The sequence below is a fragment of the Pholis gunnellus genome (assembly GCF_910591455.1).
Source record: "Pholis gunnellus genome assembly, chromosome: 17".
Taxonomy (NCBI): Eukaryota; Metazoa; Chordata; class Actinopteri; order Perciformes; family Pholidae; genus Pholis; species Pholis gunnellus.
In genome coordinates, this window is record NC_136544.1 from 4,265,961 (window position 1) to 4,280,536 (window position 14,576).

At 47.1% G+C, this 14,576-nt stretch overlaps 2 protein-coding genes across 6 annotated transcripts; one reads left to right on the forward strand and one right to left on the reverse strand.

Moving 5' to 3' along the window:
- The first annotated feature begins 2,421 nt into the window (after positions 1-2,421).
- trir (telomerase RNA component interacting RNase) lies at positions 2,422-4,238 on the forward strand. Its single transcript, XM_079178076.1, has 3 exons — positions 2,422-3,238; positions 3,582-3,653; positions 3,748-4,238. The coding sequence occupies exons 1-3, from the start codon at positions 2,948-2,950 to the stop codon at positions 3,853-3,855; spliced, it is 471 nt and encodes a 156-aa protein (XP_079034202.1). The 5' UTR covers positions 2,422-2,947; the 3' UTR covers positions 3,856-4,238.
- A 102-nt stretch (positions 4,239-4,340) lies between these two features.
- Positions 4,341-13,991, reverse strand: ubn2b (ubinuclein 2b). Of its 5 annotated transcripts, XM_079178102.1 has the most exons (18): positions 13,449-13,990; positions 12,922-13,359; positions 11,909-12,037; positions 11,690-11,791; positions 11,169-11,300; positions 10,973-11,079; positions 9,921-10,437; positions 9,551-9,621; positions 9,321-9,450; positions 8,969-9,075; positions 8,739-8,849; positions 8,204-8,347; positions 8,006-8,056; positions 7,870-7,912; positions 6,385-7,680; positions 5,871-6,078; positions 5,267-5,335; positions 4,341-4,993 (listed from the first exon to the last, which is right to left on the reverse strand). In XM_079178102.1, the coding sequence occupies exons 2-18, from the start codon at positions 13,285-13,287 to the stop codon at positions 4,947-4,949; spliced, it is 3,630 nt and encodes a 1,209-aa protein (XP_079034228.1). In that variant the 5' UTR covers positions 13,288-13,359; positions 13,449-13,990; the 3' UTR covers positions 4,341-4,946. The 5 variants fall into 5 exon arrangements, with proteins under 5 accessions (XP_079034228.1, XP_079034229.1, XP_079034227.1 ...); XM_079178103.1 differs by having other exon boundaries at positions 6,421-7,680; positions 12,922-13,991; XM_079178101.1 differs by having other exon boundaries at positions 12,922-13,989.
- Positions 13,992-14,576: the final 585 nt, after the last annotated feature.

Here is a 14,576-nt window from a genome sequence, read left to right on the forward strand (position 1 = left end):
AATCACGCAGTAAAATCAAGGTGACGTGATATGTTGCTGCAAAGTGCTGTCCGGTTTATATTTAAACCATTTAGAGCCCTTGCAGCCTCTCACACTCAACCATTCGGTGTCCTATGTTTAAAAAAAAAAACCTGTGTACTTGTGGACAAAGGCCTTGAACGTCTCCTGCACTGGGATTCAGCATGGTAAAACATGTGGCCACTAACCCGCTCAGACCCCTCTGCAGCTCTCTGTCACTGCTCAGCTCCAAAGCATCGTCGGTGGGCTGCAGCAGCTGTTTGTCACTCAGACCTGCAGAGAGAAAGTGTCGACGCTGATTACAAGTGTTGAATCAATACGTCACACTGGTCAAGACAGTAGGGGTGGGAATCACCAGAGACCACACGATATGTCAATAATATAGTACGTCATAAAAAAGTCAAGATATAGTATGTAGAAAAAAAGTCATAGTATAGTGCAGGGGTCTTCAATGTTTTTCAGGCCAAGGACCCCCAAACTGATAGAGAGATGGAGCAGGGACCCCCGACTATATATATTGTATAACATTGTGTTTGATATTAAACTGGGCCTAGTGCCATGTATAAACATACCTCTTTATTATGCATTCAATGCTAAGCTATTCAAATACACAGGTTCATATATTCATGTTTTTATTTTAAACATGTGCAAGGTACAGTGAGTAGGGGGGCCATTTAGAAACATACCTTGTCAACTGATACCAATGTCAATATCAACATTGTCTGTCAATTGCATGATAATCATGCCTACAAGCTATTCAAATTGATTTTAAACATAAATGTGGAAATGAAAATGAGTGATGGCCTATTAGTGACACTGCCATGCATAAACATACCTGTTATCTTGCATACAATACTGAACTATTAAAATAATGGACAGATTCATGTCTGGTTGAAGACCTCTGGTATAGTGTGTCTTGGAAAAATTCATGAAGACATTTTAAATTTGTCAAAAAAGGCATATACGTGTCTTAGTATGTCAAAATTTAATTTAAAAAAGTCATAGTATATCAGAAAAGTCAAATAAAGAGCAACATATAGCATGCCATTAAAAAAGCCATAATATAGTATTTAAAAAAAGTCCTAAAAAAGTCCTTATGTGACATGTCAAAAATAATGTCATAGTTTAGAATGCCATAAAACATGCCGTGAAAGAAGTTAAGTTTGTAATAAAAGGTCATCGTATAGCAAGTCACAAAATCATTTTGTATTTCACAAAAAAGTCCTATTATAGTGTGTCATAGAAAAAGTCATATTATTGTATTTCACGAAACGTTTTCAATATTGTTGTATCGAGATCACTTGTTAATTGTATCGTCATCTCGAGAAAACAAGCTCTTGAGATGACAACATAATTCATTTGTGATCTCGAGAAAACAAAAGGTGGTTTTGCTCTTATTACTCAAAATGTTTGGATCAAATCATGTGAAGGTAAATGTATTCAAAGGCTCAGATGAGCTGACAGTGATGTCAAGGATACACGTGTGACTACATCCGGTTTTCAAAATAACCGGGTACAAGGGTACATTCAAAATATATAGATATACATACATTTATATATAAATATATATATATAAGGTCAACTGGATTATTCACAGGCATGTTTTCTGTGTCCCTAATAAATTAAACACAAAAATACCACAACATTGTGAGAGAAATGTCTTTAGCTTTAGTCTTTGATCTTTGTTTGCTGAAAAAAAATGAAATGAGTTATTACTGGCAATGACTGATGACTTTGAGTTGAAGAAATCTCTGACAACATAAAGACAAAAAAAAAATCAATATTATATAAACTTTGAGATTTTCCAAAGTAAAAGTCCGACATTTCCTTTCAGATCTAAGTCATTTAAAGTTTATATTTAGAGATGTCCTGAAATCAAATATGACAATCATTGTCAGGAATTATTGAGCAATGGGTTTTTATAGCACCTCAAGCATTCAGAAATGTAGCTATTTCACAGTAGAAATATCTGACTTTTACTATGGAAAATCTGATAATTAAAACGCTTGTCTTCATGTCTTTATGTAGTCAGGGGTTATCATTGATTATTTATTTTTTCCAAGTAACACAAAAAACTAAGAATAGACAACGAGTTAATTAACTCGAGATAAACGACATAACTAACTCCTGATCTCGAGATAACGATAAAAACAAAAGTTTTAATCATGTCCCTTTAAGGCTTCCGTAAAATAAGGGAGAACATAATATAAGATTAGAAATAAGGTGGATAAAGTGAGGGACAAATTGTATGTACATGTTTGAATGATTCAACCCAACCCAAGCAAAAGTTGAACAGTAGTCTGAACAAATTCGCCAGTGAGGATTCTTAAATATCTGCGTCACTTCCGGCACACCATGGTGGACGCTACAGCCACACAGTGACGTCATCAGAGGGAAACTAAACATGGCCGACAGCAAGCGCTAGACGGCTGAAGTTAGCGAAAAGCGTGTGTAAATTCGGCGAACCTCTGAGACTTTGCTGCAGGCATTTGAACTTTGAGGTACACATTTGCTGTATCGTTGTATTTGGATACGTCTCACACATGAATTGGAGGTTCAAGTTGAGTTTGTTCGTCTGTAAATACCTCACTAAACCGGACATTAGCCCGCGGTGTTAGCCACGTTAGCAGCCGGACCAGCGCCTGCTTTTGTTTTTGTCGGGAGGGTGTGCTCCAACGGGCTGACATTGTGAAGCCTTTTTAAATAATTTTTCTTTTTTGCCAGACTTGGACTGTAGCTGTTTAGGTGGACTGAGTCTTGGGCTTTTTGTATTGTGTTGCGGGTGGGGTCCAGCCCGTCTAGCGGCGTGTTAGCGGTGTTGTTCATTCAAGGCCAACTTGGCAACAAAGCCACACTTTGCAGACTACGGACACTTAACTCGACTCGAACAGCTGGACCGTAACTGCCTCTGAACATTGCGCCCGGCAACATGGATCCAAAGCGCGCACACGGCAAACCTCAGACGAGCGGCAGCAGCAGCGACTCCAGCTGCGGCAGCCCCGCGTCCCCCTCCAGCAGCCCCGCGCCAGCGGCGAGCAGAGCCCCGGTGCCCGGGGGCAACGCGTTCGCCAACGACGGCAGCTTCATGGAGATGTTCAAGAAGAAGATGGAGGACGAGGCGAAGAGGAAAAAGGAGACGCAGCAAACCGGTGGAGAGGCGAGAGCCACCGAGCAAGGACAGACACCAGTGGAAAAGAAGCCCCCTCCCGTGACGAGCTTTGTAAGGGGTTTGGCAGTTGTAAGATGAGATAGCAGTATTTCAACACACATCCAAAGTGGAGCACCATTGACAGTCTCGCTCTGACACTAAAGTTATTACGTCCTGAAATAATGGCCAATATTTCAGTAGTACATGCCAGTGATTTGTGTTTTACTTTTCCATGTGTTCTGAACACATTGTGGCAATAATTGTAGACCAGCAAAGACTATGGATGCTCCTTTTTACTCATGGTTTCGCGGCGAGAAACTAAATGTAGACCGTCTGCTCTGGTGTAGTCTCCTTCATTGACAGTCCACCTGCAAGGGCTCCTATAACGGTTTCAGTCTTCTATCCCCTAACCCAGGTGGGGAAGCGCAGAGGCGGCGTGTTCCTAAAGACCGGCGTGGTTGCAAAGAAGCAGAACAACGAATCAGAAGTGAGTGGAGATGGCGGTGGGGGGGTGCGTGTCAATTTGAAATGTTCTTGTTGGACTTCTGACTTTAATCACTTTGCATTTTCTTCTCCCGCAGAGTAATCCAGGCAAGAGCGATGCTTGGTCATCGTATATGGCTGAGGTAAAAAAGTACAAAGCCCACGAGTGTGGGGACGACGATAAGACCAGGCCTCTGGTCAAGTAGGGTTCCATGACGCGAACGCAACAAAGTGTTTGTGAGGTGGACGACCATCTGGGAGAAGCTCCGGGACGGCCGGCCAATCCTGAACCTTCTCATACTGCCAGTTCAAGTCACCCTTCGCAGAAAGCCCTTCACAAACTGCGTAGATTGAAGGGCCTTTTTCCCCTCTTTATTTTTATTTTTTTGTATTGTTTCGGTCTTGCTTGTTCTTTGTTGGGACTCTGGTAATCTGATGTCAAAAGGTGTTTTGGAAACTTGGCATTCATTATTAAGTGTTTTCTAATTTGTCATGTCTGGGTTAAGTTAGGGTTCATTAGCAGTTGGATTTGATTTATTAGTCAAACCAAGGTGTCCATTAAATCTACACTGCCCATTAATGTGTGGTGTTGTGCCTCAGTTTTGTGTTGGTTTGTAATAGTCTCACTTGACTTCACTGCCAGACTCTTGTTAAAAGTATAAACTTACCAAATATGTCCATTTTGAAGGGAAAGATTTTTAATTAAAAGTAGGTTTGAGTTCTATACAGACCAGAATTCATTCAAGAATTCAAGTACAATGAAAAAGTGTACAGCTCTCGTTGAGAAAAGAAAAAGCTCGTTCTATTTGCAGTTTACATTTCTTACAGGTATCAGTGATAATTACATTATGATAAAAACAGCACCAAATAGACACACTGACCATGCATCAGAGAGGGAGACATACAAAAGGCACACGTTCAATCCCACCTACCAAACTCATTCACTCACACACACACACACCTAAAAATCCCATTCGTTCCTTCTCCCTGTCCACAGTGATATAGGTCTATGTTGTAAACATTGACAACCTGTATTTGTCTTTCATTGAACAATTCTATGAATAGTATTTAAAAGTTATCAAATAGTTTAAAAACAAAAAAGTTATATTTAAACCGCGGTGTTCGTGAAAAGTTGAGCCGATCTTTTCAGATCAAGTATCTTAAGTGTAACAAAGTCCTCATTTCAGACCTGTCCATCTGTCACCAAAAGTCACGTCCCAACACGTCACATGGTCTTTTCATTAGACAGCGTACCCCCCCCCCCCCTCCTCCCCGGGGGCTTTGAAATCCAGCTGTATCATAGCGTCTTCCTCTTAGCGTCTCCTCCCTGGTTTTGACTGATATCTGGATGGGAATGATACAGTTTTTGAAATGTCAGTGAAAAGCATCAGACAGAAAAACATATTACGGAGGTCGGACGACAGATAAAAATGACTACACAGAAAGGCATGCTGCGACCAACAGGCAAGCAGAGAACAGGACAACCCCGAGACAGAGAACACCAGACACTTGGAAAGAGAGGAGGAGGGAGAGGAGGAGGAGGAGGAGGGAGAGGAGGAGGAGGGGGGGAGTAAATGGAGCAGGCGTTTGACGGTGGAGGGAGGGTTCAGATTTTACCTGCGAAAGCGAGCTGCAAGTGAGGAGGCAGAGCAACCTGAGACCCTGCCTGGAGACTCTTATACAGATCTGAGGAGACAGGACAGGGGAACAAGAACCGATGAGGGAGGAACAGATGGAGAGGGGAGGAGAAGGGGGTGGGGGCAGAAGGGAGAGAGCAAGATGGCACAGAGGTGAAGGGGGCGGGTGATGACAGCCAAACGGAGGAGGGGATAGGGCGAATGAGGTGAGGTGGGGGGGGGGGCAAAGTAACCAATAGAGGATTGGGCATTGTTTCGGTAGAGAAGGTAGAGGAAAAGGGAGACATTTTGGGGAGAAATGAAGCACAGAATGGAATAATGTCAAACAGGAGAAAAATCACAAGCTTACATTTGACACACGATATGATGATAAAACAGACGGTGCTATGACACAAAACACAAAACAAAGCCTATGCAGGAACACCAGACAAGGATATGCCCGCCCTAATGTGTACACATGAATATTTCACTTAAATAAACATTACATCATATTTAGCATCCTGCCACAGATAGTAAATGTACGCGTGGTGCGTCGTTTAAATTTCAGCCACGTCCGTGTTTCTGCCCCTGCGTGCGTCACTCACTCTGGGTCAGGGTGGAGAACGACACGTTGCTACTGGCCGCCGAGCCGCCGGCCGCCGTGCTGGAGCCCGCCGTGCCCAGCGGGGGCAGGTTCAGCAGCTGGGGGAACTGGAAGGGCAGGGATACAGGCACCAGGCCCCCGAGCATCCCGAACCCCAGGGGGAGCGACGAGGCCGAGCCGAGCAGACTGGCGCCGCCCGCCGTGGAGACCTGAGCAGAAGACGGCAGATGTTGTGTCGGAAAAGAAAAACACGTTAGCTGGTGTTTGTATGCAAACCCAAAACTCAGGGCTGTAAAAGTGGACAACACCTCCACAATGCAGCCTAAAATCTTTCCCACATATGAGACTTTTCAGTTCATCCGAATCAAGATAAAATATCTTCCTGTTCAGTAGTACTCAGATTCTTTACTAAAGGATAACTAGCAGTACCACAAAGTGACAGTGTGGAATGATCAAACTACTACGGCACAGTACATGTGTTCAAATAATTCATTGAGACAAAAGGAAGCACTCACTACAGGTTTTGATCTGGACATGCTGGCGGTGCAAACCTGGGGCAACTGAGAAGAGACGGATGACGCTGGGACAGACGCGACCGGCTTGGCCCCCTGAGGTGTCCCGCCCCCCAGCCTCTGACGCTGGCCCTGGTTGGCAGAGGCTATTGTGGGGGAGGCACTGGATCCTGAATGCTTGCTTATGGATATGGTGTTAATAAGGCTGGCGTTGGTGGTGCTGTTGTTGCTGAGCGTCTTCTGGCCGCCTGCAGGAGTGTAGCTAACTTGCACATGCTTGCTCGCTCCTCCTTGGACACCTGAGAACACCGGGCGGTACCCGACTGCGCTTTTGGCAGAGTACTGGTGCATCGGGGGGTTTGCCTGAGACCTGGGGCTTATGGAGATGGAGGACGAGGCCGAGGTGGTAGTGGTGGGGTTGAGGGTGCGCGGCGTGAGCTTGACGATCGGCGGGATGCTGCTGTGGGCCGACTTGGTGAGGGTGGCGTGCATGGGGGTGATGAAGTTGGACTGCGGCCGGGCCTGAACCCCAGAGAGAGTCTGAGTGAGGGAGGGGGAGGATTTGCTCAGCGGGGTGTGGGGCAGGCGAGGCATCTGGAAGGTTTTGGGGAGCATGTGTGGGGAGGATATGAGGGTGTGCGACCGAGGCTGGGGCGACGCGATGATGAGAGCGTCGTGGGATTTATTATTGCTGCCTTTGAGGAGGCCGGAAGTGGGGGCCCCCGCCTTCGGGGCCACGAGCGGGGACGCGGTGGGCGGCGGGCGCGGTTTAGGCGACGACACCGAGCCAAGCATGTTGGCCTTGGCCACGCCCACAGCCAACGTCCTCTGAGTGTTCAACACTGAGTGTCTGTGCACCTGCGCCGCGCCCTTGACGAGCCCCATCCCGTCCGCCCGCACCGTGGGCAGCGGGGCTGAGGTGACGGAGAGGGGCCGAGACAGAGGGGTGGAGATGGACGAAGAGGTAGAGATGTAGTGAGGTGTGTTGGAGCTGGGGGTGCCGACGGAGTTCTTCTTCTGCTGCTGGATGAGCATCGAGACGTGGAGCGGGGAGGGCTTGGCGGCAGCCTTGGGTCCGTCGGGGGACGGGGGGTTGTCCCCGTGGGCCAGGCCCTTGGCTGCGTTGCCGAGGATGGCCAGGGCCTGGGAGATGGAGTCCAGGGAGGGGGCCGTCAGATCCTCGTCGAGCGAATCCACACATATGGGCTCGGACGGAGGCGGCGGTCGCTTGGCAACCTGGGCCGCGGGGGAGGGCGTGGTGCCCGCTGAGGGTGTGGGCCGCTGAACCCACGCGGCCTCCTGGAAGTACACGTTACACAGAAACATCAACACAAGCTGCATTTATCAGAACCAAAAGGTATCACACACTTTCACATCATGTTAAAAGGAAAGGTTTGCATTTCTAGAGATGAGTGTCCGTCGTGTAATAAGTATAAAACTTGACAGTCATGTCTTTACTCTACTGTCGATATAAAAGTCAAGTCTCACCTTTGGCTTGGCCTTGGGAGTAGTGACCATCCTTTTCTTTGCTCTGGAGCCCAAAACAACAACACAAAAGGAGTGAGAACAAGCCAGACAGAGTTAGTTCTGAAGATACCGGTTAATAAAAAGTCACGGGACTCACGTGTATCCTGTGAGGTGACCGTGAGCCATGATGCTCTCTTTGAACAGCATCCTGTGAACAGAGAAACACACGTCAGTTCCAGAGAGATTCATGTAGAGGGAGTTTACTAAAAGCTCAAGCTGTCGCTGAAGACATACATGGCAGCGGTTATCTATTGTGAATACTAACCAACACAAAATGAGCCCAGCGGTCACGTACCTGGCCTGCATCCAGCCTTTGGGCCAGAGAAGTTTGACTTCGGTCTCCATGAAGGCTTTGAGGTAGTCCTCTAGGGACAGAGAGTTCTTGCCCTCCAGCTCATAGCAGCCCAGCTTCACCCGCACCAGGTTGCACAGCAGTAACCTGCACGCGATCGAAATACTCCGTCACAATGAAAAAGTATAGTATCTAAGGTACATTATGTACAGTTTCAGTGATGGTCGAGCTGGTATGACAGACGGACGTCACACCATTCACGAAAATATGTTCCTCTCAGTGGAAATTATCAATCTGTGATAATTCAGATGACAATATTACCAACTCTGGGGAGCTCTGATAGATAAAAAGTTCATTCTCAGCTAAAGGAAAATAGTAGAATTTTAAAATACTTTTTCAGGACATTTTACGTTTTCTCTAATTTTCCATGACTTGAGAATTGGTTTTCCTAAAAAAAAAACGGTTTCCCAGGATGCATTGTTCCCCTGTTATTGCCACTTCCACAAGAAACGAACCTCCCTTCCTCCCTGAAACTGACCTGAGTTTGTCGTCCCACACAAACTTCTTCCGAGGGCCCATCACCCTCTTCCCTGGCTTCTCCTCGTCGTCATCCTCTGACCCGTTCTTCTCTCCCTCCCCCGACTGCTGCCTGTGAGCACAGAGATGAACACCTTTAGAGAGGATGGAAATACGACAGAAAAAGAGAAAAAGGCAAAACAGATGCTGCGATAAGCTGCGAGCCGCGGCCGACCCGACAAGCGTCCTCACTTTGCCACCTTGGCGATACAGTCCATGTTGTACCGGGCGATCTGCTCCGGCATCACGCTGCACACCGCCAGCTTCAGCTTCAGCAGCGGCGTTCGGAGGCGGTCGTCCTGGGAGACGGGGACAAGCACAGTCAAAAATAACGCGAAGCTGCCCGCGCACAGTCATCAACTCTGGGCGACATAAGCCTTTTAGCATCGTCTGCTAATCAATTACATCAAAAACAAACAAAGTGGTGAATTATTCTATGGCCAAACATTTCACTTTACTATAGAGAAGCCTGCGACTTCTAACCATTGAATCCTGCACATCAAAAAACCGACATATTAAGAGCAAACTGCAGAAAGCAGCGCACCTGTATGTTGAGGCTGAGCTTCTTAAGGCGTTTGAGCAGCGCTTCCTTATTGCAGGGCACGAAGGCCTCCAGGTGGGAGTAGACGACGGTGCGCACCTCCGCCGGCTGCTCCTGAACCTGCAACTCGATGCTGCCGCCCGAGTGAAGACACGCAGAGACGAGTGTGAGAGACGTAAAACGTGTCAAGGTTATTATAGTTTAAAACGTGAAACATCTGGCACAGTACTCACTCCAGCAGGATGTTGTTCATGTCCAGTGTGAAGAATTTCTTCCTGCCCTCCGCGTCAAACAGACGGGACGCCTGTGTAAAGGGACAAAGCAGTGTGTTCAGATTTCATAAAAGGTTGTGAGGACGATGAGAGGTTTAGGATTTTTCATGTATTTTTGCTTTATAGCATTAAAACGTGAACATCTTTAGGTTTCGGACTGTCGGTCAGATTGAAGAGATAATTTGAATTCATCATTTTGGACTCTGGGTAATCATGATGCTCTTTTTTTTTCTCCACTATTTTGTAGACAGAACGACTAATCAAAGAAAAGAACTCTTAGCTGCAGCTCCGATCTAACACATGTGATCCAGCGGAGTGCTGCAGCTCGTACCGATCTCAGGTCTTCAATGCGCTTGGCGAGCGGCGCCGGAAGTCCGCTGGGCAGAGGGGGAGGGGGCATCACGGTGCCCTGCGACACTCTGCTGCCGCCGGCCTTGTGTCCCATCCCAAAGGAGCCGTTCTCTCCCTGCAGGGGGCTGGAGGGCTGAGGGGAGTCCAGCATCCCGAAGTCCAGGTCGCCCATCATGTCCTGCAGGATGTCGTTGTTGGCCGAGCCCAGCAGCGACATGACGACCGGGTCGGCGGCCAGGTCGGACATGTTGCACTCGTTGCCGCCGGCGGCCTTGGACTGGGCGCTGAGGAGTAGTGCGCTGGTGGCGATGGGCGCTTTGGCGGTGGCGGCGGTTACGGTTACGGGACGAGGCAAACCGACAGTCGTCACGGTCCTCTTGCGCAACTCCTCCTTCTCCCGGGTGAAGCGACGCAGCATGTTGGCCAGGTGGATGGAATCCTTCATCAGCTTCTTCCTCTTTTTCTTCTCCGGCCGATGGACATTCAGCGCCGACACTCTGCCAGGACGGGAGCATAACGAGGAGGAGGACGGTTAATTGACTCGCGCGGAGAACACGAATTGAGAATTATGGGAAATTAAGAGCAGGGAGTTAACAGCGTTCACAGAGAGAAAAACAGCAAATCCTCACATTTGAAAGGCTGCAATTGACATTTTTCCACGATCACAGACAATTCACTGATTTTTCTATTGATCAACTAAACAATTACTCAACTAATAGTTTCAGCCTATTTTTTTTGGACACGCAAGTTGTCCCCTTAAAAGCCCGTTAAGATGCATCTGGTAGAGAAAAAAAACTTTTGGCATGACAGCTGAGCAGATCTGTTTAAATGCAGCAACACTTTCTAACCTGTAGCTAAAAGATGAAGAAAGTATGCAAACGTAAAGTACGACACACGGATGATGTGGGGACAGTATAGTTCTTAGATTCTAGCCACCTGACTGAGTTATTGCTCAGATGTGTGCGGCCGCTCAACAATCTGCTCACTAAACTGCATTGTTGTGCGCAACAGGCCCGTGATAAGAACACTCACCCGGGCTTTGGTACTTTGTTCTTCCTGGGTTTCTTGTCCTCCAGAATTCCACCATCTGGCTTTTTCCGACGTTTCTTTATCACCCGCTCCTCGCCTTCTTTCGTCTTCTGCAAAACAGGTGCAGCGGTCGTTTTTATATTCAGAGGAATAAAACAGGAAACGGACATATTTGGCTGCGTGTTGTTGGCAAGCCGACCTTGAAGCGATTGTCGTCCGCGCCGGCGTTCTCTCCCTCGGAGTCGGACGCCGCCCTGAACTGCAGAGTGCCCGTGTTGATGTAGAAGCCTCCGTGTTTCGTGGTGAGGGAGGCCGGGACCAGCTCGTCATACTGAGACGCATAATTACCGTTAGTTTTCCTTCTACTACCGCGCGCTGCGCCAGCCTTTCACCACGGCTCAGAATAACAACAAAAGTCCAGAGTTTACTCGACATCATACTCAACTGTGCACGCACATTATACCGAACTTTGCAGTATCTTGTTTATGCTGTTAGTAAATAAGAAGGTAATGATACAAGACGGGATCAAACGACTAATTATACTCTAAGAGCAACAGACGTTTTCCTGGAGATTACATATTTCGCAAAATAAAACACTTTTTTTCATTTTGATTTAAAGTCTAGGCGGTTTGCTGACTATTAACAAATACAAGTGACCCCATATGAGTAATGCAGAAAGTGACGTGTGTGCGTGTGTGTTTTGTCAAAAAGGGAACTCACAGCCTCTGAATTGTCGATGAAAGGGTCCGTCTCATCGTAGCCATAGCCGATGTCAATGAGATCCTGCATCCTGTCCTTCTTCTTCTTCTTTGGGACACCGCCCTGCAAAAACAGAGGCGAAACACAAAAACATTTTAAAATGCATACGTCAGACATGCTTCTGCATGCACGCGGTGCACAGCTGGAACAACAGATACATCTTGAGAACATGACTCTTACATATTTGTTCTCAAACTTCTTGGCCATCGCTTCGACATCCCGTCTCTCCCGGTCATCGTCGGCAAACGGGTCGTTGGGGTCCAGGGGAGGGGCGAGTCCTTTGGGGACTGTTGAACCTGGAGGCTTTACCTGAGGGGGGAACAAATGAGAAAGTAAAGACATGAGACATCTGTAGAGTGCTTATTCTCGTAAAAAGGATCTGAACCTCATCCGACAGGATGTCTTTAAAGGGGGCAATGCAATTCTATTACATGAAGATCAGGTTACTAGTCATTAAGAGAACTACAACAACTGTGAAAACACTTGTTTAAAGTCTCCTGTGGCTCTTGACGGAGCTATTAAACATCTGGGGGAGTCTGAATTACTGAATGAAGGCGTGGGGTTTTATTCCGCATCCATTTCGAGTACTCATAATTGCGACATTCCGACAACACAAAGTTGTCATCACAACTTGGAAACTTTTGCCGGTTCTGAAAGCTCCGCTACATCTGGCTTGACGCTTCTATATTACAAACAAAACAAATCTGGACACCTCACATCAGCCAAAGTAACTTATATATAGATATAGTGTCTGAAATCACACTTGAGTCACCCTGTGACGTGAACGCTTGCAGTAAACAATCTCTACCACACTTCCCATATGACTTGAACACAGCATGGAGGGTCTAACTGAAGAGGAGGATCCAGTGTGTTCTTATCTCTTGTAAATCCCCCAATTTTATGGATGTGGAATTGAAAAAAAATCCCTGGATTACTCCTTTAAACACTTTCCTGACTTTAATACCCCGTCCAGACTTCAGCTGAAGGTCAGAATAAACAAATAAATCACTATTGAGCATAATAACACCAGTTATTCACTGGGTAACAGGCTTATTAACGCCACTTGTGCGCGATTAACAACACATCCAAAGTTTGACAACAGCAACCAGCGCAGCACTTCCGAGGTGATGCCAGGTTAGGCCCCTCCCGCTCCCATCATGGTGCCATCATGGTGCCCTACTGTGCGCTCTAACCTGAGTAAGAGTTGTGTTGACCAGCTCGCCGTAGTTGAACTCGGAGGACCCGCGGTCACTTGGCTCGGACAGCGGGAGGTGGAGGCGGACGGTGGGTTTCGCCTCCCCGGTCTCGGCGTCGCATCCCTTCGCGTTCACGTTACCGAACGGACCTCCGCCACCTCCCGACCCGACCGCTGCCGCCGCCGCCGCCGCGGCAGCAGCAGCAGCAACAGCACCCCCGCCGCCACCTCCATCTCCATCTTTCACAAAAGTGATGTCGATGGCCTCGTCTTCGCGGCGGCGCTTCTTGCTGGACTCCGGGGTCGGTGTTGGGGTGTTGAAGGACGAGATGGTGACGAACGGTACTTTCCTCGGCTCTGCCATTTGACTCTGTCGGTCCGACGACCGGGCACGCGGCACTCCTCTCGAGCCGCCCGCTGGCTGGAGAGCTGAAACCTGGAGATGGTCGATAAGTAACGTTAGAGCTAGCTAGTTGCTCTGCTAGCTAGCTTCCTCAGAATGTGTGCGGCGGGCAACACAATTACTTTTATCTCCTCCCGACCCGTATTAATCCATACAGTAGTGTCCCCGGCAGAGCCCCCGTCACCTACGAGGGACTTAAACTGTGAGAAATAACAGTTTTGAGCGCTTCCATGAAATTGGAGGTTAGCTACCGCAAGGAGGATTCTGTAGTAGCCATCTTGATCATTATTATCATTATTCAGTGGCTGGGCGTGCGTATGAGAGGAAAGCGGAAGCCGGGGAGGAAAGGGAACCGTGTTTGTCCAATGGCAGCGCTGAAACACGCCCACCTGACAGACAAGCGCGAACGTGCAGGGTCACAATTGTTCTGTACGGGCGGGATGTCCGGACACCTGAACGCATCACCACTGTTTACTACGGGCGGGATGTCTGGACCCCTGAACGCATCACCACTGTTTACAATGGGCGGGATGTCTGGACCCCTGAACGCATCACCACAGTTTACAACGGGCGGGATGTCTGGAGCCCTGAACGCATCACCACTGTTTACTACAGGCAGGAATTATATGTGTGATGTTTTTTGTTCTGCCCTGGTTGCTCGTAAAATCCGGAAATGAAACCATACATCCCCCATCTTCCCCCTGAAGCTAAAGAGGTGCACTTCAGAAGTATGAGTGAACTTCACCGTTGCAATGTACTCTTAAAATAAAGTAGACAATTATGTAATTCAGATGCAGAGAGTACAGAATGAGATTTTGGACTTTGAATTAATGCTGCAGTTAACACTTTTTTAAACTATACATGCCAAGTTCGAATTGCGTAAATGAACGAGGATATTGCATTTCTCATAAACAGTTTAATTATTTTACAAACGTTTCATTCATTCGTTTATACAAACAGCTTTTTTTTAAGTATCTTCATTTGCTATATAAGATATATATATATATATATATATTACTCTGATTTCAGTATTTGTGTTGGTTTATTTCCATGTGCTTGACTGCTCTGGTCAAGTTGAAGAAAAGTGATTTCATAGCAATTAGATATGAAAAACCTACCATAAATGCACTCAAAATGAACACAATCTTATGGACTAGGAAAAACACATTTTTGTTCTTCATAGCACTTGAAGCGTGAGGCGTCTTTTAATGCAAGACAGCATTGCAGTTGTCAGGTTATTTAAAATAAAG

Excerpts from the sequence above, each read along its gene's own strand:
- trir (XM_079178076.1), top strand. The coding sequence starts at position 2,948 with ATGGATCCAAAGCGCGCACACGGCAAACCTCAGACGAGCGGCAGCAGC. Across the intron at positions 3,239-3,581 it reads CCCCTCCCGTGACGAGCTTT|GTGGGGAAGCGCAGAGGCGG; the intron begins GTAAGGGGTTTG and ends CCCCTAACCCAG. Across the intron at positions 3,654-3,747 it reads AGCAGAACAACGAATCAGAA|AGTAATCCAGGCAAGAGCGA; the intron begins GTGAGTGGAGAT and ends CTTCTCCCGCAG.
- ubn2b (XM_079178102.1), bottom strand. The coding sequence starts at position 13,287 with ATGGCAGAGCCGAGGAAAGTACCGTTCGTCACCATCTCGTCCTTCAAC. Across the intron at positions 11,080-11,168 it reads CGGACGACAATCGCTTCAAG|AAGACGAAAGAAGGCGAGGA; the intron begins GTCGGCTTGCCA and ends CCTGTTTTGCAG. Across the intron at positions 8,348-8,738 it reads GTGTGGGACGACAAACTCAG|GTTACTGCTGTGCAACCTGG; the intron begins GTCAGTTTCAGG and ends GATCGCGTGCAG.